The 23,350-nt window shown below is 44.2% G+C and overlaps 1 protein-coding gene across 2 annotated transcripts in view; it reads left to right on the forward strand.

The window, feature by feature from the left end:
- The window catches only part of ATM (ATM serine/threonine kinase), a 64,588-nt gene that overhangs the window by 27,552 nt on the left and 13,686 nt on the right, over nucleotides 1-23,350 (forward strand). For both annotated transcript variants that reach the window (XM_077341590.1, XM_077341591.1), the window contains 21 exons: nucleotides 533-773; nucleotides 2,194-2,312; nucleotides 2,722-2,848; nucleotides 3,550-3,749; nucleotides 4,548-4,722; nucleotides 8,053-8,217; nucleotides 8,594-8,726; nucleotides 9,257-9,346; nucleotides 9,837-10,008; nucleotides 10,115-10,256; nucleotides 11,207-11,383; nucleotides 11,521-11,698; nucleotides 12,837-12,924; nucleotides 14,627-14,782; nucleotides 15,487-15,595; nucleotides 17,244-17,332; nucleotides 18,046-18,148; nucleotides 19,360-19,508; nucleotides 20,012-20,116; nucleotides 21,028-21,147; nucleotides 22,178-22,412. In XM_077341590.1, the coding sequence (XP_077197705.1) occupies nucleotides 533-773; nucleotides 2,194-2,312; nucleotides 2,722-2,848; nucleotides 3,550-3,749; nucleotides 4,548-4,722; nucleotides 8,053-8,217; nucleotides 8,594-8,726; nucleotides 9,257-9,346; nucleotides 9,837-10,008; nucleotides 10,115-10,256; nucleotides 11,207-11,383; nucleotides 11,521-11,698; nucleotides 12,837-12,924; nucleotides 14,627-14,782; nucleotides 15,487-15,595; nucleotides 17,244-17,332; nucleotides 18,046-18,148; nucleotides 19,360-19,508; nucleotides 20,012-20,116; nucleotides 21,028-21,147; nucleotides 22,178-22,412 (3,073 nt within the window). The remainder of the gene's footprint in view (nucleotides 1-532; nucleotides 774-2,193; nucleotides 2,313-2,721; nucleotides 2,849-3,549; nucleotides 3,750-4,547; nucleotides 4,723-8,052; nucleotides 8,218-8,593; nucleotides 8,727-9,256; nucleotides 9,347-9,836; nucleotides 10,009-10,114; nucleotides 10,257-11,206; nucleotides 11,384-11,520; nucleotides 11,699-12,836; nucleotides 12,925-14,626; nucleotides 14,783-15,486; nucleotides 15,596-17,243; nucleotides 17,333-18,045; nucleotides 18,149-19,359; nucleotides 19,509-20,011; nucleotides 20,117-21,027; nucleotides 21,148-22,177; nucleotides 22,413-23,350) is intronic.

Here is a 23,350-nt window from a genome sequence, read left to right on the forward strand (position 1 = left end):
TACGTTTCTACTTTATATTCATGCAAGTGGGGAACCACAAAGACATTTTCCCTATACCTCCTTGTCCATACTATTCCTTCTTTCTTTTTCTTCTGGCAGCCACCATAACCCCTGCCCTTCTCCTGTTCACCAACCAGCCTTTCTTTTATCTGTAAAGAATGGGCGGTATAAAAATCCAAATAAATAAATAAATAAATAAATTAAATAGTGTGCGATAACTACTGCCGGGCCCAGCCAAGTTGCACAAGTTGTGCAAAGGCTGCTGCTGAGCTCAGGTGAACAGTGCTCATTGCATGATCGGGTAACCAACCCCACACCTGGAAGCAAGTGGTCCAGTGGTTGTTGCTGGGGCTGACCCCCATCCGTTCTCCCTCCAGGGCCAGGAGGGAAGGGAGTAGGGGGTCAATTGGAAAGCCAGAGAGCCCATGAAAGGCTGGCATGGGACAGTACTGGATGCTAAACGCTCTGTGCTACTTTGTAAACAGCACATAACGTTCTCTCCAAAAGCTAATGCAAACGTTTCATTTTGCAGGTCTTGCTACAAAGTTTTGATTCCACAGTTAGTGATTAGAGATCAGTTTGAAGAAACGAAATCCATTGCTAGCGAGATGGAGCGGGACTGGCGTCAGCTGCTGGCACATTGCTTTCCAAAGATCCTTCTCAATGTCCTGCCTTATTTTGCCTGTCGCAACCAAGAAGATGGTGAAGTTGCACGCAAGAGAGCTGACAAAGTCTATGACATGCTGCAGGATGACAATTGCTTAGGAAAACAGGTACTTCATAGCCTATTTTGTTTCTGGTCCTATGATGTTCAAAAGTATTAAACGTTGTAACCCTGTAACATCATCTTACGATGACGCTGCGAGTCTGCCTGTAGACGTACGGCTGAGAAAAGCTGTTTTCCATATGGTTTTGTCATGTTTCTTTTGCTACGTACTGTTTGTGTTGTGGAATAATATGTGGATTTGATTGCTGTGTGATTGCAGGTCTTCCTTATATCCTTTGCGAGTGGAAATAACATGTCAAGCATCTTAGAGAACGTTATGGTAGGACGAAGCTGGGAAACTCCCTTAGCTGCTAGTGGCAACCAGACTCTGCCACTCAGTATCTCTGGAGAACATCTAGATTGACCTGTCCTCTTCCTGCTTAGTACTAGAGCAATTAGGAAGTGACAGGGCAGAAACCCCTGCCCTAGAACAGGGGTAGTCAACTTGTGGTCCTCCAGATGTTTATGGACTACAACTCCAATGAGGCCCTGCCTGCAAATGCAGACAGGGGCTCATGGGAATTGTAGTCCATGGACATCTGGTTGACTACCCCTGCCCTAGAAGATACCTTATAACCAACCTGGGGGCACCCTGGGGTAATCAATCAACCAATCAGTCTTTATTTTTCTATCTTGCCCTCCCCATGATGCACAGGCTGGGTTCCATCAAAATATAAAATACAGTACAGAAATCAGCTTTGCTTCTGCGTCTCTCCTTTTTTCCCTCCAGTCAGCAGAAAAAGCTTGAATTCACTAAAAGAATCAGTAAAATTGTAGGCAGGGCCTCAGACGTTGTAGGCAGGGCCCCCGCCCTACTGACCTTTCCAGCAGCCATACTTTCACGTCGTTTCTATATATCTTTTCTTTGCATGAGTGATCTGTATATTTCCACTGTTTTTTTTTAAAATTGGAATTGTCCCTAAAGGAATTTAAGAGTGTAATTGAGAGTGGCCTGCTTTGGGGTCAGGGATGAATGGAGGCTGGTCCTCATACTCAGCAGGTACTGCCTGAGCCTTAAATGGCAGTTCTCATGGAGTCAATTTTCTAATTTTCCCTTCTTCAGTTGCCACTAGCAAAGTAAATAGATTCTCACTATTAATCAGTGTAGAGGTTGAAGGATGTTGGAGCAGCAACCTTGGTTCCTCTCCCTCCATTATCCAAGATAACAAATCTACTCCTGTTCACCATAAAAGAACACAGGTGCGTGCGCACACACACAGCTGTTAGGTTAGTTCCCAACTGATCATGACTCCTAGCTGGAGAGGAGATCACCAAGTTTCTGGACTGGTGACGATCAAATAAAAGTAGAATTGTCAGGAAAACTGGAAATTATCCAGTTTTTCAATTGTATGTCAGGGAACTAAAAAGTCATGTAGTAACTTTTACTGTGATAAAACTCAATCTCTTTGTTGTTGTTATTCTTACAGCTGATGGACAATTTAATTCACAGCAATTTACCAGAGATTGTAGTTGAGGTGCTGATGACCTTACATGAGCCAGTCAATAGCAAACCAGGAGAAGAATCCGCCTTAACCCGATTTACAGGGTACAGTTTACTTCTCTCTGTGATTGTGTTGTGTGTTATCCATATTGTGTATGTTTTTGTGTACGTGTTAAAGGCCATGATTGATACCATAACGTTTTTGGAAATGTTTAAGAAATTGGAAAGGTGTGGAGAAGTTTGATTGTCACTTTTTGCTTGTTGAATCCAGTACTGGGTGAACACATGCTCCTACGTGTATTTGATATCCAACTCAGATTAGCAGTATCAAAACATAAATGTCAATGGATTAAAATGCAACCTCATTCCTTAAAACCCACTTTTAATGTCTTGTTTCCTGCTATGAAAAACCATCTTTCAGCCCTATTTAATGGCGCTTAAACTGTTCACATTTCTGTTTGTGGAGTCCAGCGAGTTTTGAGAGGCAAGCAATCTTTTTGTTTTTATTTTCCAGAGATCTAGATCCCATTCCTAATCCCCCTCATTTCCCATCATATGTCATCAAAGCCACATTGGATTACATCAGTGGTTGCCATAAAACAAAGTCAAAAAGTCTCGTTGCAGTTCTATCCAAATACCCTGTAAGTAACTGTTACTCAGCATTGTGTTCTGTCCTATAGATCAGGGGTTGTCAACCTGTGGTCCTCCAGATGTCCATGGACTACAATTCCCACGAGCCCCTGCCAGCAAATTTGCTGGCAGGGGCTCATGGGAATTGTAGTCCATGGACATCTGGAGGACCACAGGTTGACTACCCCTGCTATAGATGCCTTTGTGTTTAGCCTTTGGATTCTTTTATGTGAAGAAATTCTATTCTGCTACCATTGGAAGTATGTAGTAATTTATGTAAAGGCTATAAAAAGAGAAGCTTTATATTGTATATATGTATAATTTTGCTGGAAAAAAACTTCTGGAAAATTAGGGTGACTTCTTGCAAAATAAGTTTAACAATAAAAAGTAAGGAATATCTCACCAAAGGTATTGTTCCTCTTGCTTCTCTTTAAAGGATACTTTGAAGATTATGGGGTTTGCCTACTAGAGACAGGCGTGAACCTAAACATTTGGGTTTGGGGCAGCTCCATTGGGGGACTTGAAATTAGGAAAGAAGAGAGGGGGGAACTTGGCATGTCGCTGTCATTTCTGCCTGTAGTCTCCTCCTAAGGCAAACAGATTTCTTAAGCACATTTCTTTGTTTGCTTTTTTGATATTGGCATTTCTCAATGTAAACGGCACCTTGAAATCTAAGTCCACATGCTAGCGCTTTTAACATCTTCTTTTTCAGGAGTCGTTCCAGAGAATCTTACTTGCCATATGTAAGCGGACATCTGGAACGAGTAATGTTTATCAGAAACATAGGCATCTCATGATCTATCATTTTTTTGTGAGTTTATTACTGAAAGAAATAAAAGATGGCTTGGGAGGTGCGTGGGCTTTTGTTCTTCGGGATGTGATTTACACAATCATTCATCACATCAGCAACAGGTAAATCTGATTGTTTTTTTTTAAACACACACTGTGCATTCATATAATCAGAGCACCTTTAGGACCAACCAAGATTGATTCAAGGCGTGAGCTTTCGATTGCAAGCACTCTTCCTCTGACAAAGAGTGCACTCGAGAGCTCACGCCTTGAACAAATCTTGGTTGGTCTTAAAAGTGCTACTGGACTCTGATTCTATTGTGCGACTTCAGACCAACACGGCTACTGTTTTGAATCTGTGCACTCATATGATAGGTATAACTTATAATTGGCTATTCTTAGCGTATAATGTTTAGAATTTTAATATTACTGATAAAGTATATATGTATTTTAATATTTTGTAAAATGCCTCGAGCCTAAAGGGAGAGAAGTGCTCTAGAAATATAATACTATAATATAATAATAATAATGAGGGTCTTATATCGAACCTAGAAAGGTGTTCAATGTTTTCTGACAAGCAATCATTTTCCAGGGCCACCAGCAGAGGTCCTTTCTGATCTTGCTTTCCAGTATCCTTTACATCAGGGGTAGTCAACCTGTGGTCCTCCGGATGTCCATGGACTACATGTGGCTGTCATTTCTGACAGCATTTGCTGGCAGGGGTTCATGGGAATTGTAGTCCATGGACATCTGGAGGACCACAGATTGATTACCCCTGCTTTACATGGAATTGTGGCAATAGAACCTGGACCATTAAATTCTATTCTTAAGCCTTCTAAAGACTATGTTGCATTAGTTCCATTTGTTAAATTATTTGTATGGTTTGTGCTGTTGTTTCAATATGTGCCCCTTGTTTTAAAGGCCTGTGCTTCTGAAAGGGGTATCCCTCCGGAGCTTCTTGCTGTGCTGTGACCTTCTCAGCTGCGTTTGCCATGCAGCAGTCACCTGTTGTAGGGATGCCCTAGGGAGTCACCTGCACGTTATCGTAGGTACGCTAATACCGATAGTTGGAGAACAGCCTGAAGCCCAGGAAGAGGTAAGTTGCTAATAAGCATTTTCCTTGTATTGGAGTACTGATTTTCCCCTGTTTTGACTTGGATCCTAGTAGCTGCTTGGGCATATCCAATGGAAACTTCTGGCTTTCTTTCTTTGAATATCAGACTTCTTATTCAGTAGTAGCACAAAATCCAAGATTATGAATGGTCCCTTCTGTTTCAGGTAGGGGTTTGGTATTAGGAAGAGCTGGTGTTGACACGAGTTCAGAGCTTCTTGTAAAGAGCTTTGTTATTGTTAGGTGCGAAGTCGTGTCCGACCCCATGGACAATGATCCTTCAGTGACTCAATCCAGCCACCTTGTTCTCTGTCATCCCCTTCTTCTTTTGAGAGGGGACATGATAGCCCTCTTTAGGTATTTGAAAGGTTGTCACTTGGAGGAGGGCAGAATGCTATTTTCATTGGCTGTAGAGGAAAGGACGTGCAGTAATGGGTTTAAACTACGATATAGGCTAGATATCAGGAAAAAAAATTCACAGTCAGAGTAGTTCAGCAGTGGAATAGGCTGCCTAAGGAGGTGGTGAGCTCCCCCTCACTGGCAGCCTCCAAGAAAAGGTTGGATACACACTTTTCTCGGATGCTTTAGGATGCTTAGGGCTGATCCTTGCGTTGAACAGGGGGTAGGACTAGATGGCCTGTATGGCCCCTTCCAACTCTATGATTCTATGATTCTTTTGCCCTCAATTGCTCCCAGCATTAGGCTCTTCTCCAGGGAGTCCTTCCTTCTCATGAGGTGGCCAAAGTATCTGAGTTTCATCTTCAGGATCTGGCCTTCCAAGGAGCAGGCAGGGCTGATCTCCTCTAGGACTGACCGGTTTGTTCGCCTTGCAGTCCAAGGGACTCGCAAGAGTCTTCTCCAGCACTAGAGTTCAAAAGCCTCAATTCTTTGAGGCTCGGCCTTCTTTATGGTCCAACTTTCACAGCCATGGACCATAAACTTTCACAGAGCTAGTTGCATGATTATTTAAGGTCTCATTGATATTATCCACATGAGGATCCTGTTTATTGACTTTACCCCCATCTGCAGCGTGCTACTGAGTCAAGAGCTATAGGTGGGCCAGAACAACCATAACTTGTTGAAGTCAAACTAATACATCAATCACAGTCAAATGCACCCCTCAGATGTAACCAGCAGGGAGTTGTCTTGGCTCAGCTAAGAACTGGACATGGTATCTGAATTGCTCATTGAAGCAAGGAATCTCACCAGCATGCTCCACCTTTCCCTTCAGTCTTACACGCGTTGCTCAAATTGTTCAGCTCGCGTCAAACTATTCTTCACATCCAACTGTCTGCTCTGCAATGTGCTTAGTTTCTATGTGAGAATACCTTTTTCTTCTTCAGAACAGTCAAATGACTGTCCTCTTATTAAGACACCAAAAAGTGCTGGGGTCTGCTGATAGGGTTAAGGGTGAACTGAACAGAAATGAACATAATGTGTGAACTGAACAGAAAGGTAGAGAAAGTTGCTTGCAAGATTACATGTGGTGCAATATGACTTAGTGCCACCATCCTTTAGATGTTAGTCTTTGTAACAGCGCAGTTCAGCTTTTATAGCAACATTTTTGTATGTAATACTATCTGCCCTATAGGATCCTGTATCCTGCCTATAGAACCTACTAATCTTTGTCATTTAACTCTGGGATTTTTCCTAAATCGCCCTACAAAATACCCTGGGGCTGGCTTGGCTGTTTCGATTGCACAGTTTAAACCAGGAATAGTCAAACTGCGGCCCTCCAGATGTCCATGGACTACAATTCCCATGCAAACACTGGCAGGGGCTCATGGGAATTTTAGTCCATGGACATCTGGGGGCCACAGTTTGACTCCCCCTGGTTTAAACTGTGCCACAAGAGAAACTGGCCCCAGCTGCTTCTGTATGAGAAGCCAGCTAGGCTGAGCCAGCAGAAACAATCTGTTCCTTGGGCTCTCTTCTGTAGTCTCTCTAAACTTTAAACGAACCACAGGAGATGTCCAGCCAAGGATCTACTGGTAATTCCCAAATATGTCAGGATTTTCTTGGCCGTTCAGTCGAGTCCAAATCTTGGCGATCCTGTCACCAATTTTTCATCTTGCACCGCTTCTTTTAGTCAGATAATGTTCTGGCCAGTGTAAAATACTAGTGAGGTAAAATACCAGTGAGGTAAAATACCCCAACCAGTGAGGTATTTTTGGGTACATTTTCAGCTCGGATAGATCACAATACACCCCCTATTGCCCACATTGGTATTCTGAAAACATTTAGTGAAATATGCAAAGTTGTTTATTTTAAAATAATACCAATAAAGAAGAAAATTAAGTAGTCAGAGATCTGTGATTGCTCTTCTTAATTAGAACTGCTGTATGGCTGCCATTAAACATAAGAGCCACAAATGCTAGCATTTGCATTTAGACTCATTTGGAAATATAGTAATAAGGTATTACTGACTGAATATAATCGCAGCAATTACATTTGAAATATCTAACACCTAGTTTGGCATATACTGCAGCCAAGCAGCTATATTGTGCGATGACTGTAGGTCACAGGAAAGTATGTTATGTGGGAGAATTTGTGGTTGAGCGCCAGACAATTGACCTTTTAGAAGAAGGAGAAGGAGAAGGAGAAGGAGAAGGAGAAGAAGAAGAAGAAGAAGAAGAAGAAGAAGAGTTGATTCTTGTATGCTGCTTTTCCCTACCCAAAGGAGGCTCAAAGCAGCTTACAGTCGCCTTCCCTTTCCTCTCCCCACAACAGACCCCCTGTGAGGTGGGTGAGGTTGAGAGAGCTCTGATATTCCTGCTCGGTCAGAACAGTTTTATCAGTGCTGTGGCGAGCCCAAGGTCACCCAGCTGGCTGCATGTGGGGGAGTGCAGATTTGAACCCGGCATGCCAGTTTAGAAGTCCGCACTCCTAACCACTACACCAAACTGGCTCTCTTTTGCTTTAGCAAAAGCCTTCATCACCATCATTGCCATTACAAAGGTCAGACTCAGGGTATGTTTTTGAAAGGGATTTTGTTCTCATTAAAAAGAAAAAAGAATACTCCATACTGTTAAACATCCACATGCAACTGGTGGGATAGATTACCCAGTCATCACTATGCTGATATTGTCTAACTTTATTTCTACCTAGCAACAGAATCAGGTGGGCTGGATGACATCCTAATGAAAGTTTAGAGGTAGTGATGGGCTGGAATAGGGCTAATAAACCAAACCTCAGTCCTCATAAGGATGAGGTTTTACTGGTCTATAATGGGGTAAACCAAGGATTTAAGAAGTCAGCATGTGCTGGATGGGAAACTTTCATGACTCAGTTCCTCATGCGTTTCATTTTGTGTAGGTTTTGGCCTTGCTGAAGTATCTCGTGGTAGATAATAAGGACAATGAAAACCTGTATCAGGCAATCAAACACCTGGATCCTTTTCCTGATCATCCCACATTTAAAGAATTACGTACCACTCAGCAGAACATAAAATACAGTAGCGGGAAATTTTCACTTTTGGAGGTAACGTTACTGTTTAATTTGGGAAATCATAGAAATAATAACATGGCTTTAATCACAATCAAAGTGAAAAGTGCAGATGGCTTAGAAATATTTTTACTTTGTTTAGCTAGAAAGTCTTGTCTTTCTACCGTTGTACATGTGTTTTTGTTAACATTTTTAGACTGTGAGTGTTCATCTGTATCTGAACACTCAATGTTCAAGATGCATGAGGTTCATCTGTGTTTCCTTTAAGCATTCAAAGTCATTTGCTTGGGTCCTTTGCATTGCAGGCAAAACAGAAGCTTTCAATGCACATGTGCATCACTTTTGTCATTACATCTAAATTTTAGAACTGTATATATTGTATCCTTCATAAACGTTTGATGGTTACTTGCAGGAAATTAATCATTTCCTATCCTTCAATATCTCCGATGCCTTACCAATAACGAGACTCGAAGGCCTGAATGATTTGCGCAAACAACTCGAAAACCATAAAGATCAGATGAAGGACCTTATGAAAGCATCTCAAGGTAAGAATCTGAGGCCGCCCGTGCATCCTGCATGTCGTGGCGTTAGTGCTGAGATTGTGGTTAGAAATGCTGTTTCTAAAAAATAAATTTATAGTAAGTTCCCGGCCCCAAAGAAGCCCGCCTGGCCTCAACCAGGCCCAGGGCCTTTTCGGTCCTGGCCCCGACCTGTTGAAAACAAGCTCTCGGGTGAGCAGCGGGCCCTGCGGGAACTTCCAGCATTCTGCAGGGCCTGCAAAACGGAGCTCTTCTGCCTGGTCTATGGTTGAGGCTGGGGCAGTGAGTGAACACAAAATGCGGCTGCCATGATGAAGCAAAACTGGTCAGTGCCTGATGGGAGAACTTCTTTGGGTACACCACTGATTTACATCATTAAAAAAGAGACACATCCATAAATATGGATCAGCGTTTTGTTCTGGAGTATTTAGGAGAAGTGAGGCATATCATACGAACACTTTCCTGGGAGTAACCCCCCACTGAGTAGTCTGAAGCAGGTTTTACAACATTCTGATATTTTCTTTTTCAAACGTTAGAGAATCCAAAGGACTACGTAATAGTGAAGCTGATGGCGGGCTTGTTACAGCTTTCAAAAACGGCTGTAAACTCAACCGATACCGTTCTGGGTAAGTAGCCATTTAAGTGAGTGCCGCTCCTTTAACAGCAGTGGGGAAAATCCGCTTCCACACTTTCGTACACTGCCAAAGGGAATGTCACACATCTGGAAAAGGTCCTATCCATAATGCAATCCTTGCTTCATATTTTAATATTGATATTCTGTTGATGGATTAGTATAATGTTTAAAGTTCCGGATCCAAGGTGCTGTAAGAAAAGCTCAGATAATGGAGCAGATCTTTCTTGCCTCTTTCTTGCCACCATAGCCTGATGTGTGTGTGTGTGTGGGGGGGCAACAGGGCCACTCACACTAATGTGTTAACCTTGGTATCGTCAGGAGCCCCTGTGATCAAAACCTTACAACAATGCAATACAGTCAAGCAATACTGTGAGGGTTGTTTTCCCCTATTCTGCTGTTGTATTCAAAGGGGTCTGCTGTACATATATAACTGCATATACAGTAATCTCTGTGGTTTTTAATATCAATATTTGCATTTGCAGAAGCGGTTGGAAGTTGTTTGGGAGAAATTGGTCCTATAAGTTTTTCTACCACAGCTCTGCAACCCAGCAAAAACACATCCCATTACAGTGCAGCCGATCTTTTTGAAGACAGAGAACTTCAGTGTACCTTCATAATGTTATCTCTGATAAATAATGCTTTAGTAGATCATTGGTAAGTATGTCGTTAAATATGGGATATAATCATTAGTCATCGGTTTAAGATAAAAGCGTATGATCAAATTATCTGAATTCTAAAACAGTTTGTCCTTTTTTTTTAGCATTGATGTCCGATCAGCCGCTGCAGCTTGTTTGAAAAACATTTTAGCCACCAAAACTGGTCACAAATTTTGGGATACGTATAAAAGCAAAACAGATACTATGCTGATCTACCTGCATCCTTTCAGAGGATCTAAGAAAAAGGTACTGTGTTTTGTGTTGTGTAAAGCTAGATGCAGAAGCCCTGCACTTTTTCTCTCAGGGAAAGAGGGAACCTTTGATCAGAGAGCTGTTCATGTTCCAGTCCAAAACTTTCAAAAGAAAACCTGGTAGGAGAAATGCCACCCAGTTCTGCTTCCAAGGGCAGGATCTGCTAATCAGACTTGAGCCCTCTCAGTGCGTTTTCTCTTGACCTTCCTTCCCTGTCATTGAAAGGAACAGAAATCCTGATAGATCTGAGAGGCCTCACCGAGCTTCTCCACCACCCTAATTCATCCTTTCCCTTGCCCTTTGTGGAAGTCTCACTAGGGCCCATTATGCACAGAGTGGAAGGTCCACATTCGGGGTGGAATGGCGGTGGCTAAAATCACCAATTATGCATGCTGCAGGCGGCAACCGGGCGCAGAGTCAATGTATGCCACCGAAAAAGCTGCATTAGCGAGATGCAGAAGAAAGTGGAGCTTCCTGGGACCAGGGCACAACCAGAAGCAGCTCCGGAGTAGTCGCGTGCATAATCGGATACTCTGGGTTTTGCCGCCGTTGCGTTCCATCCTGTGCATAAGCGGTTTGCTTCGTTTCTTCCTCCTCCGTGTTCTCCATGCCGCCGTTTCAGCAGCCGTGCATAATAGGCCTAGGAAACGCTTGGTGGGAGACCGTAGGTAATGCTGTAGCTTTATATGGGCTGATAATAAACAGACCCAGGACTGCTGCAAGCACTTATTTTTGTTTATTTACTCAGTTGATACTAAACGATTTGAATGACGCTTGGAATAATCTTCAAAATATTGTTTTACTTGGGCCCCACCATTACGAATGCAGCGCGGAAAGATGTAGGTTGCTGTGAAGAGAGGGCTATATGTAATGGGTCGAAGAGCTTTACCGGTTCCTTTTTCCCTCTTTTTCTTTCTCTTTTTTCAAATAAAAATGATATTCAGTTGTTGGAAGTTTCTGCGAATGTAAGAGAGAATCCTTTAGAAGACCTGGATAATACAAGCCTTTGGATTCCTCAGAGTGGAAGCCATGATGTTTGGATTAAGACCTTGACTTGTGCCTTATTGGACAGTGGAGGGGTAAAAAGTGAAGTCCTTCAATTCCTGAAACCTTTGTGTGAGGTAACGTAACACAGCTGCACCTTTCTTCTTCCGTCCTTATTATTTTATTTTATTTTACATTCTTATTGAAAAGAATTTAAATACTCTCAAAAAACCCAACTAATGTGAGTTCTGAGCAGTTTGTTTTGCGTTTATAGGTTCAAACAGATTTTTGTCAGACTGTCCTTCCCTACTTGATCCATGACATCCTGCTTCATGAATCAAATGAATCTGGCCAGAATTTATTGTCAACGCATATCCAGATGTTTTTCGTAACCTGCTGCAAATATGCTCTGATGCCTAGCCGGTCCTCCACACCTGCAAATTCAGATCCAGGTAATACCACAAAGAATCTCTTTTTTGCCGAAATACATGATTTGTGTGAAATAATTCATGCAGTAAACATCAAAGCAGTAACATGAGCTTTAGGAGATTTCGGAACAATTGTCTTTTCCTTTAAAATGACAAATTGTTCATACACCACTGTTGGTTTATGCGGAACACTGCAGATTCCCTTCCTCTCTGGCTTTGCAACCTGAAATGGTGACATTGCAGGGAGAATGGGGAGAGGCAGAATTAACAAGCAGTGGGCATGAGCAAATACAGTTATATTTTAGTGTTAGTTTGTAATAAGAATTTAAGGGGGTTCAAGCACAGGCTTCATGGAAAGCAGGTTTTGAAGTAGAAGAAGAGAGATTGCAGTGCTTAGGTGGTTGTGAAATTTTTAAGGTGTGAGTAGACTTCTGATCCTCTTGTGGCGCAGGGTGGTATTGGCAGAAAAACATGTTAACTTTGTCAACAACATATTTAGCTTTACTTAATCCTGATAGGCAAGATGGGTCCAACAGAGGGCATTTTTGACTTGTTTCAAATATCTGCAGTTCCATAAACATAATTTTTAACAGCTATGGAGAAATCTCCATTTATTTAAAAGGGGTGTATCGGTGAAGTGCCTGAAGTGATTTTATGAAGGTGAATTGAAATAAGCACTCTAAAGTAGCAGTCCCCAACCTTTTTCCGGTTGAGAACCACCTCCGGGGTTGAGTGAGAACTGCTGGCTCGGCCGTGCGCATTCATGTTTTGCCCAGCAGGTGGCGCTAACGTGCATGTGCAGAGTAGCTGCACATGTGCGTTTTCACCAGCAGGGGCGCTATCGCGCATGTGCGGCAGCTCTGTGCATGCGCGTTTACGTCCGCTGGTGGCCGCTTTGGCGGCCGCTTCGCTCAGGGACTGGCAAGCTTCTTGCTGCGAGGGGGGGGAAGAGGCAGGCGCGGTTGCTGGCAGCCCGGTACCGAGGTCTTCACGGCCCGGTACTGGGCCGAGGACCAGAGGGTCGGTGACCCCTGCTCTAAAGACTTAGGCTTTTCAAACTGAAATGTGAGGGTTTTTTTCCCTCTTTTTGCTTGATAAACGGTAGTATGTATTAGAACAATACATACATAAGCAGTCTAATTCTTGACTTTTCAAAACATAGACTCAGAAACCCTCGTTTGTGGAAGTTTGGATAAAATATCTCAACGGGCAATGCTTGACGTCGTTGACTACTTAAGGCGTCAAAAAAGGTGGGTTTAATTTCGTGACGCTCTTTATGTTATCTGATTGCATTAGTGTCATCAACTTAAACAATTGGAACAAGAATTGTTGTTATGGGGAGCGGGGAGGAAAACTTGATGACAATTCAAAATACGTAATGAAAGTGTTTATCCTGGAATAGCGCTTTAGATTAAATTCAAGCAACTTCTACAGTCCTTCTCATAGCACTTCAGATGGCATTGTTCTGATGTTTGGCCGACAAGTTGTTTCCTTCAAAAGTGAATCATTAAAAATAATAACTGTGAAATAAATGACTTAAATGACCACCAGAAGGGAAAAAAGGACAGAGAAGTGTGTCCAAGTTGATTCAGGTGTTGGAGCACCGTCCCTGTGAGGAAAGATTGAAGAGCCTGGGACTTTTCAGTTTAGAAGAGACAATTAAGGTGGGACAGGAAAGAAGCTTATAAAATCATGTATGGAGTGGAGGGAGTTGACAGAGGAAACTTTTTCTCCCTCTCCTAAAATACAAGAACTTGAGAGCATCCAATGAAGCTGATGGGCAGCAGGTCCAGGATGGACAATTAGAAATAGTTCTTTAATCAAGTTTTTTTCTTGATTAAAAGAAGTCCCTGCCACAGGATGTAGTGACAGCCCAGGGCCTTGCAGGGTCTTTTTATTTATTTTATTATATTATATTATTTATTTATTTATTTAGATTTATATACCGCCCTCCCCAAAGGCTCAGGGTTGTATGCCTGGCTTGAATATGCCCACCCACACTAACGCCCGGAAAACCTTTTTATCAGTGACTTATTTAACTTCATTGAAAGACAGAACACACAGATGCAGGGGGAATGAATCCACAAAACACCTACGCAAAGAACAATGCAATTGCATAGTGTTAAATACCTTCTCAGAAGCAAGGAGGGTGCCCTTTGAGGCTGAGCCAATAACCTGGGCTGCCCACCCCCATTCCATTTCCTGGGACCTCCAGACAGTCATTAAGCTGACAGGGCAAACTAATATGCAGACCTGTAGCCAGTTTCAAATAAGTGTATGATCAATTAGAAAGTTGCAGTCATTTCCTTTACTGTCCCTCCATCAACAGGAATTATCAGGAGGACATGTCTGTCAGTGGCTCCTAGCAATGGTAGCTGAGGGGGACCTTCACATTCAGAGGCGCTGAATCCCAGAGCCCGGAGGCATCCTCAGGGGAAGGCCTCGGCCTCTGTGCCCTCTTGTTAGCCATCTAGAGCAGTGGTCCCCAACCTTTTTATCATTGGGGACCACTCAATGCCGTGGACCACTCACCGCCTTTTACTGAGGCCTGGTGGGGGGGGGGTAGTTTACTCCTCTACTCTCAACCACTGCCCTAGCGCTCTCTGATCGCTATGGTAATGTTTAAACATCCCTTCAAAATAAGATACAGACACACCACAACAATGAAGTGTGTTGTAAAGGGCTGGGGGGGTGAAGTAAAGGGCCGGGGGGGGGGGGGGAGAAGGCGTCCTTCGGGGCCCACCTCCAATTAGTCGAAGGACCACATATGGTCCACGGCCCACAGGTTGGGGATCGCTAATCTAGAGGACCTGGCTGGCTGGACTATCGGATCCAATAGGGCTGTCCTTGTGTTCTTACGTAACTTCAGCTATAATACGGGACTCTTTCTGTTAAAAGCAGTCTTGCAAGAACAGGCAACTATATCTGTATGTTGTTGTTTTACGCTTCTAGGAGTCCTTCTAGTACAGTCTTTGAAGACAGCTTCTGGCTGGAGCTAAACTACCTTCAAGTTGCCCTGACAGCCCAGTCTTGTGCAGCCCACTTCACAGCTCTGCTGTATGTCGAAATCTATGGAGACAAGATGAACTTAGACAAACAACAGAAAAGGTACCGTTATTTAATGCAGCCCGATCCTGTTCATCTGCTATATGGGTTAATATTTGTGCACGTGGAATGAATTTGACTTCAAAGCATAGGGTTTGTAGTTCACTAATCATGTCTTCCTAATGCTGAAAAGATGATACATGTAAAAAACGTAATGGAGCATTTGCTTTGCATGCCGGAAGTCCCAAGTACAATCCCTGGCTTTCGCTGTTAAAAGGATCAGGAGAGACATTGGAGTGCTGCTGCCATCAGTAAATCTTGACAGACCAATGATCTTAGTGTAAGGCAGCTCCGTGTGTGTATTCAACACTGGTATAGTTACTCATTTTGTATTAGGAAAGAGGCACGCCTTCAAGTAATGGCAGATTACTAGTACTCGTTCATAGCTTAGATAGCTGTCGCAATCTTTATGGAAGCCTAAAAATGCCTGTGTCTGTGTTTTCACCTTTCCTTACATGTGGACACAGGAAACCGCCTTATGCTAACTCAAACCATCAGTCCATCAAGGTTGGCATTGTTGACTTAGACTGACAGTGGTTCTCCAGGGCCTCAAGTCTTTCACATGCATCTAGTACCTGCCCCTCTTAACTTGAGATGTCAAGGATTGAACCTGGGACTTTCTGTATGTTCAGCCAACACTCTACCATTTAGCCATGGCCCCTTCTGTACCATGTGCTTATTTTTTTTTAATTCCCTTTTTTTGGTAGGTCTTCTTCCAAAGTAGCTAAACAGCTAACCTTCGAAGAAGGAAGTCAGAACTTAACTCTTACAGGTTTGAGTGAGACAAGTAAAGAAGAGACTGGAATAAGCTTGCAGGTACAGTAAGGCTTTGGGACACGGTATTTGTGGGAGTGTTCCCGAGAACAGTGTTGTTTCTAGAACTTCTCACAGGTAGATTATGGTCACTAGGGCCCATCCAGCATGCTTTGGATGATGCACTTTCAGTGTGTTTTTGCGGCTGGGGTCTGTCTGTCTGTCTGTCTGTCTGTCTGTCTGTCTATCTATCTATCGTCCTGTGCAGAGCAGGATAATCTACTTTGAATCTGCATTATCCAATATGTGCATAATGGGTCCAGGACAAATGACGATCATGTGGCTCCCACTGACCACTGAAAACTTTACCAAACATAAAAGGCCCTACTAGATTTCAGCATGCTAGAAGCGTGCTCTAGACCAGTGGTCCCCAACCTGCGGGCCGCGGCCCGGCGCCGGGCCGCAAAGGCCATGGCGCCGGGCCGCGGCTCCCTCTCCCCGCCCCCCCCCACCCCCGCAGTAAAAAACTTCCCAGGCCGCAAGCTTGCGGCCCGGGAAGCTACTTACTGCGGGAGGGCGGGGAGAAGGAATCAGGGCCGGGCCGCGCCCGTGCAGGCCGCGCCGGCGCGGCCCGATCCACGGACGCGGCCCGCGGGTGTGGCCCGATCCGCGGGCGCGGCCGGGCGCGGCTCGCGGGTGCGGCCGGCGGGCGCGGCCGGGCGTGGCTCGCGGGCGCGGCCGGCGGGCGCGGCCGGGCGCGGCCCGATCCGCGGGCGCGGCCCGAAGCGTGGGCGTGGCCCGCGCGGGCGCGGTCCCTGCGGGCGCGGCCCAATGCCCTGCCGGTCCCCAGCCTAAAAAAGGTTGGGGACCACTGCTCTAGACTAGAGGCTCATTATAATGCACAGAAAAGGTGAAGCTTTGAAGTCAAATAGTGCCTCCGGGAGCCAAAGAATGACCTTGTTTCTCATGCATGGCGCAGCCTGCACATACTGTGTTTGCCCCCTGTGATTGTAGTCTCTGGCCAGAATTCAGGCACACTGCATGGAACTTAGGCTTTTGACCAGCAGTCCCTTTTACGGCATCACAGTTAGGGGGTGTGCATTAGGCTAAACCAAACAAAAAAAACACCTGAAAAAATATTTGGGGAGTATTTTTCAAACTGATTACAGATGATCTGATCTGATCAACTACTAGTATAGTTGAGACCAAATAAAAGTCGATTTTAAAAATCTTGTATTTATGAATATTCTGTTATAACTATCAGCTGGGGTGACGAGAGATGACAGCACTGCACAGCTTTGGCTTGAGTTGGCTCCTCTTAAAAACGAGCTGCAAGAGGAGCCACCCCAGAATTTGCCGGGATAGCACAGGGCTTTCAGCTCCCTCTGCCCCAGCTCTTCCTCTCAAGTCTGCACACAGTAACAAGAGATCTCCCTGTGCCACACACATCCTGGGAGCTGCTTGTCCTGCAGCACAGTTTAAACTGCATCATTTTTTCTTCAAACAAAAACCCCACTTTTTTTTTGCATACCCCTAATCACAGTATGTTGCTTTTTGATGTTAGCGAATTAGCGATAGTTTCATTATTACGCAAGAGCAAAGCCGCAAGATGTACGTGGTGTCTGTCATGGAATTGCCATGTACTTGCGTATTGTTGGCATACTACAATTGAAGACTGACCCCCCAAAAAAACATTTCCTATTGGGTTTAGGACCTTCTCATGGATATCTACAGAAGCATAGGAGAGCCAGACAGTCTCTATGGCTGCGGTGGAGGAAGAATGTTGCAGCCTTTAGCCAGGTATCCGTTTTGTTAGATAATTACTGACTTCATCTATTTTGCATTTCATTTTTAAAAACATTTCTATCTCTCCTTTTCCGAAATAACTCACAAAACTCCAGCGTGGTGTTGTGGCTAAGAGCAGTGGCTTCTAATCTGAAGACACGGGTTTGGTTTCCCACTCGTCCACATGCAGCCAGCTGGGTGGCCTTGGGCTAGTCACAGCCCTGATAGTGCTGTTCTCACAGAGCAGTAACATCAAGGCTCCCTCAGTCCCACCTCTTGTGGGGAGAGGAAGGGAATGCTGCTTTGAGACTCCTTCGGGAAGTGAAAAGTGGGGTATAGAAAGCAACACTTCTGTTAATACGATAAAGTAATATAAACGTACATATGAAGGCTCTTAGAGCCTCTTGTGGCGCAGAGTGGTAAGGCAGCCGCCTGAAAGCTTTGCCCATGAGGTTGGGAGTTCAATCCCAGCAGCCGGCTCAAGGTTGACTCAGCCTTCCATCCTTCCGAGGTCGGTAAAATGAGTACCCAGCTTGCTGGGGGGTAAACGGTAATGACTGGGGAAGGCACTGGCAAACCACCCCGTATTGAGTCTGCCATGAAAACGCTAGAGGGCGTCACCCCAAGGGTCAGACATGACTCGGTGCTTGCACAGGGGATACCTTTACCTTTACCTTTTATGAAGGCTGAGTGTTATAAATCTTTTCATTATTCTTTGTGTGTAACAGGATAAGAACTTACGAACATGAGGCAGTATGGGGGAAAGCCCTGGTCACTTACGACCTGGAAACAAGCCTTCCACCCTCGACTCGGCAAGCAGGAATAATAGAGGTACAGTATAGTTTGCTAATAGGTCATTAAATTGATCAAGGGGTCCTGGTATCAATAAGCCAGCAACTGAATAGTATTCAGATTTTTATTGGCCATGGTGATATTGGATAAGTTTTCATAAAACCATATTTCCTCTATGACAATGTTTCTGGGTCTTGGCTTGAGGGAGTTCTTAGTTCCTATGAATGCCCCCCCCAAATGTCTAGGATTTGTTTGTTTATTTAATGTCTGTACTACCCTTCTCCCCTCTATACTGCCCTTCCCCAAGGGATGTACCCCCCCCCCCAAAAAAAATAAAACTCCTTTCTAATTTGGAAGCTTTGCTCCAGATGCCATCTCCTTGAAAGTGCAGGGTTGTCACCCTCAAAATATCTTCTCAGTAGCGGCTGCTTTTGTATGGAGTTCCTTGGTAAAGGAAGCCCACCGGATCTGTGTCCCTCTCTCTGTTTTAGAAGGAGAACCCAGGCATTTTGTTCTGCTAGCCCTTTTGAGTTCTCTGCTGCCTGGTTTTGTGTCATTTCCTGCTATGTTATATATTACTGGGTTTTTTTCCAGTTTTGTATTATATACTTGTGCATTCTCACCATTGTCCATTGTCCAATAGGTAATGCGCAAGTGTTTATGGATGGCCAATATAAAACAACTTGGTTGATTTTATTTAATTTATACTTACAGTATTTGCTGGTGTATAAGACTACTTTCCCCCCCTGAAAAACATGCCTCCAAGTGGGGGGGGGGGGATCCTATACGCCGGGTGCACTTCAGTTGGGATAGACATAGCTGCCCACAGTGGCCCAAAGTACTGTAATGTAATGTAACAAACTCTATATTTTGAGTGGAAATGTTGGGGGGTCATCTTATACGCCCAGTCGTCTTATACGCCCGCAAATACGGTACTTCATTTTTGGTCCATCTTCCTCAGATTGCAGAGTTTTATAAAATGCAGTGTAATTCACACAGTGCTGTAAAACTGTGCAAGCAGCGCAATAAACAAAATTAGAGATCAATGCAGTAAAACAGTCAAATGCATACAATGAGCTGTACAACGAGAACTGCCAAATTACAATTCTCTTCCCTTTATTTCAATAATTTCCTTCATACTACAAATGCCCAACAAGTCTCAGTAGGATGCAGTAGAGTTAATGTTGAGAGTATCTCCCAAAATCAGCTCTGATAATTCAGATGTTAACCTTTTATCTCACGGATTGCAGGCCTTGCAGAATTTCGGGCTCTGTGACACCCTCTCCGTCTACCTGAAGGGGCTAGAACAGGAGAACCCTGAATGCTCATTGGAATTACAAGAGCTTCGTTATCAGGCAGCTTGGAGGAATATGCAGTGGGACCAGATCTCTTCCGTCAAGTATTACAAACTCTATAATTTTTTGTTTTCTTTTTAAGTGTGGTACTTCTCCTGTTAGAGCCTCTTGTGGCGCAGAGTGGTAAGGCAGCCGTCTGAAAGCTCTGCCCATGAGGCTGGGAGTTCGATCCCAGCAGCTGGCTCAAGGTTGACTCAGCCTTCCATCCTTCCGAGGTCGGTAAAATGAGTACCCAGCTTGCTGGGGGGTAATGACTGGGGAAGGCACTGGCAAACCACCCCGTATTGAGTCTGACATGAAAACGCTGGAGGGCGTCACCCCAAGGGTCAGACATGACTCGGTGCTTGCACAGGGGATACCTTTACCTTTACCTTTACTTCTCCTGTTGCTAAATTTATTTCATACCCCAAATAAAAGCTGTATCCAAGGGATATGAATTTGGGAGTGAAGCTAAATGCTTTTGGCTCTTTTCTTATAATGGTAGCCAGTATGGCAGTTAAGGCTACTTCTGTGTTTCTATCCTGAATTTCTTTTGGTTGCTTTTAAGAGATGACACAGGAGAAAGAGGCTACCATGAATCTTTGTATGATGCTCTGGAGTGTTTCCGGGACAAGGAATTCCCTACTTTTTACGAAAGACTAAGGTGTGCCAGGTAATTAGCAAGCCTCAAAATACATTTTTCTGTCCTTATGTTGCATGCAGTACTGCAAGATGAAATGCTAATGTGTGTATTCTAACTTTTTAGTGTTTCAATATCTTGAATGTCGCAACGTATATTAATTGGAGCTGAATGCAAAATCAGCCACTCCTTCACTTGTGCAAGAGGTCCTCATAGTTTCTAATGAGTTTTCCATCTCAAAAATCACTGCAAAGGCCTGAATGGATGACAAAAATAAAGTTAAGCTCCGCAAATTTGTCAAGACATCACCAAGAGGAATAGCCGTGGTGGGACAAATTAAACCTGCAGGATTTATTTGGCCTTTCAGATGTAGCATAATAAACATCCCTGTTTAGTATTATAGTGCTCTTTAGGTCATAGATTCATAGAGTTGGAAGGGACCTCCAGGGTCATCTAGTCCAACCCCCTGCGCAATGCAGGAAATCACAACTACCGGCCCACCCACAGTGACCCCAATTTCATGCCCACGTCAGACAGCATATAAAACTAGAGGGCTATGTTTCAGCCCAGTTTATCTTGCATATAATAAATTTTGAACTGACGCTGACTTACGGTGAGTCAGGACATCTGTCTAGCTCAGAGTTGAGTCCTCTGAATGGCAACAGCTCTTCAGGTTCTCAGACGGAGAAAGGTCTTTCCTGGGTGATACCTGAGCTCTTTGAACGGGACGTGTTCGAGAGTCAGCCTGGGACCTTCTGCATGTGAAGTACATGTCCGTATTGCTGAGCCGCCGCACCTTCCCCTCTTGAAACCCGTCTTGCCTAAAACATACGAAGATATCAAATGTGCTTTGGCACAAAGCGCTTTTTTCTGTGTGGCTGTCTTAAGTTACTTCGACAGTGAATGGCTCAGCAGTTCTCGTAATCTGTTTCTTATGTTCACAGAGTCAAGGAAGTTGAAGAACTGTCTAAAGGTAGTCTTGAGTCTGTGTATTCCTTGCTGCCAACACTTTGCAGACTGCAGACCCTGGAAGAGCTGGAACACGTCGGACGACTTTTCTCAGGGTATTTTGCTGTTTCTTTTAAGGGGTCATCTTCACTGTGTTATGTTGTATCCAGAATGGATATTGATTGTGTTAATGTAAAGCCCCAGTTATCCAAGATCCAAGATGCTTTAGGTGGCACTCTTGTGCCCGAGTGAGGTTTCAGGATTTCTGTCACACTCCAGGGACTTGCATATTGGGCTGCCAATGCTGAAATCAATCTTAGATGAGACTAAGCGAAGTGTCATTTTGCTGAACCTGATTTCGCAGTTTTTGAAGAAACAGATCTGGGCTCCTAGTACAAATTCTGGTATTGGCGGATCCAGATCTGGGATTCCTTGGGGAAAACCAGCTGCACGCATGGAGAAGTTGTAATTAGGGATAGCACCAACCCGGAAAATGCAGTTCATGACTAAACCACCCACTGAACCAGGTTTGTTCGCATACCAGGCCAGACTGGGGACTGCATCCGCTTTCAGTTGTGTTTGCAGAAAGCCCCCCCCCCAACAGCTGAGCAATGGGGAGAAGCTTGCTTGGAGTCTCTTTAAACCTGCTTTCTCCTCCATCCATGAACTGCCATGAGCTGCTTTAAAAGTGATAATAACCTTCTGTATGCTGACTTTGAACAGGGGACAATTCCTAGCCAGTTTTGCTTCATGGTTCATTTTGTGCCCATCCCCAGTAGTAGTTCATTTTCTGCATTTTATTTCTGTATTGGATCAAGCTTGGGCAAAATATTATTATTTTGAAACGTGGATTGTGATGCTCCTTGTATTACCGATTATGGCCGCCATAGATACTGTATAGTCTGGAATGCATTTTAGAGGTCTGAATGAAAGCTCCACCCCTCAGAACCTCTCAAGATCATTCTCCCATGGGATGGTGGCCAGTGCATCGCTTCTGCAGAAGTTTCCCCCACAGGTTTAGATTCCTGATCTGTCGCTTGAAATCAGCACCAGGCCTCGACAGGGTATCCTGGGGCCTTTGTGCAAAACGGTGCTAATGCCGAGTGTGAGCCCATCGCTTTCTGTCATATCCATTCCTGCTTTCAGATCTCTTACTAGCAAGCAACTGACTCAGATGTATCTGAAGTGGCAGGGCCAGTCCCGTCTTCTCCAGGACAGCGATTTCCGTTTCCAGGAGCCCATCATGGCTTTGCGCACGGTGATCCTGAAGGTCCTGCTGGAGAAAGAGAATGAGAACGCCAAAAGGGAATGCATTAAAGACACTCTCACCAAACACCTGGCGGAGCTGTCAAGGTTGGCTCGCATGGCCAAAAACACTCAGGTATGACACCTGGAAAGTTCCATTTAGACATGCTTTTCCGAGCACCTGCTGGCAAGTATGTCTTCAGTAACTTACAAATATTGGATTGGATCCTGCTGGAAATCCAGCAGAAAGTCAATTTACCCTGCTGCTGTTTTAGAGCATAAATTGTGGGTGTAAAAGTCTTGTCTTAATCTAAGTGGTAGGTAGCTTAGGCAAGCTGCTATGTCTTGCTTGAACCCCACTGCTACAATATGGGATGGTAATTGCAGGCAGCTGTGGGCATTTCTGCCAGAATGCTTGTGAAGAGCTTTGAATTACTTGAAATGTTTCATAGAAGTATTTTTAATAATCCAAAACCTCCATTATATATTTGCAGGTTCTGTTCTCAATAGGATCTAGATTTCTCCTACATCCACATCATAGTAGCTAGATGGCTGTCAAAGTTTGGTGTAGTGGTTAGGAGTGTGGACTTCTAATCTGGCGAGCCAGGTTTAATTCCCCGCTCCCCCACATGCAACCAGATGGGTGACCTTGGGCTCACCACAGCATTGATAAAGCTGTTCTGACTCAGGGCTCTCTCAGCTCACCCACTTCACAGGGTGTCTGTTGTGAGGAGAGGAAGGGAAGGTGAATTTAAGCCACTTTGAGCCTCCTTCTGGTAGAGAAAAGCAGCATATAAGAACCAACTTTTCTTCTACTTCTATTTATATACTTATATACTTAGACTTATACATGGTCTGCTGGTACAATCCTGTATGCTTCATAAAAGTGGTATCAGGGTCTATGCTGGGTCTTGGTATATTTATTTATACCTACCTGTCTCCTTGGCTCAGAGGCTAAAGGGTTGAATTTTGATTGCATGCTAGCAGTAGAGCACACAGGCTGGGTCTCCTGAGTTGTTGAGAGGACAGGTTTCTAGAAGTCCCTGGGCTAGATGTGGTCTACATGCATGTGGA

The sequence above is a fragment of the Paroedura picta genome, chromosome 6 (assembly GCF_049243985.1).
Source record: "Paroedura picta isolate Pp20150507F chromosome 6, Ppicta_v3.0, whole genome shotgun sequence".
NCBI classification, from domain to species: domain Eukaryota; kingdom Metazoa; phylum Chordata; class Lepidosauria; order Squamata; family Gekkonidae; genus Paroedura; species Paroedura picta.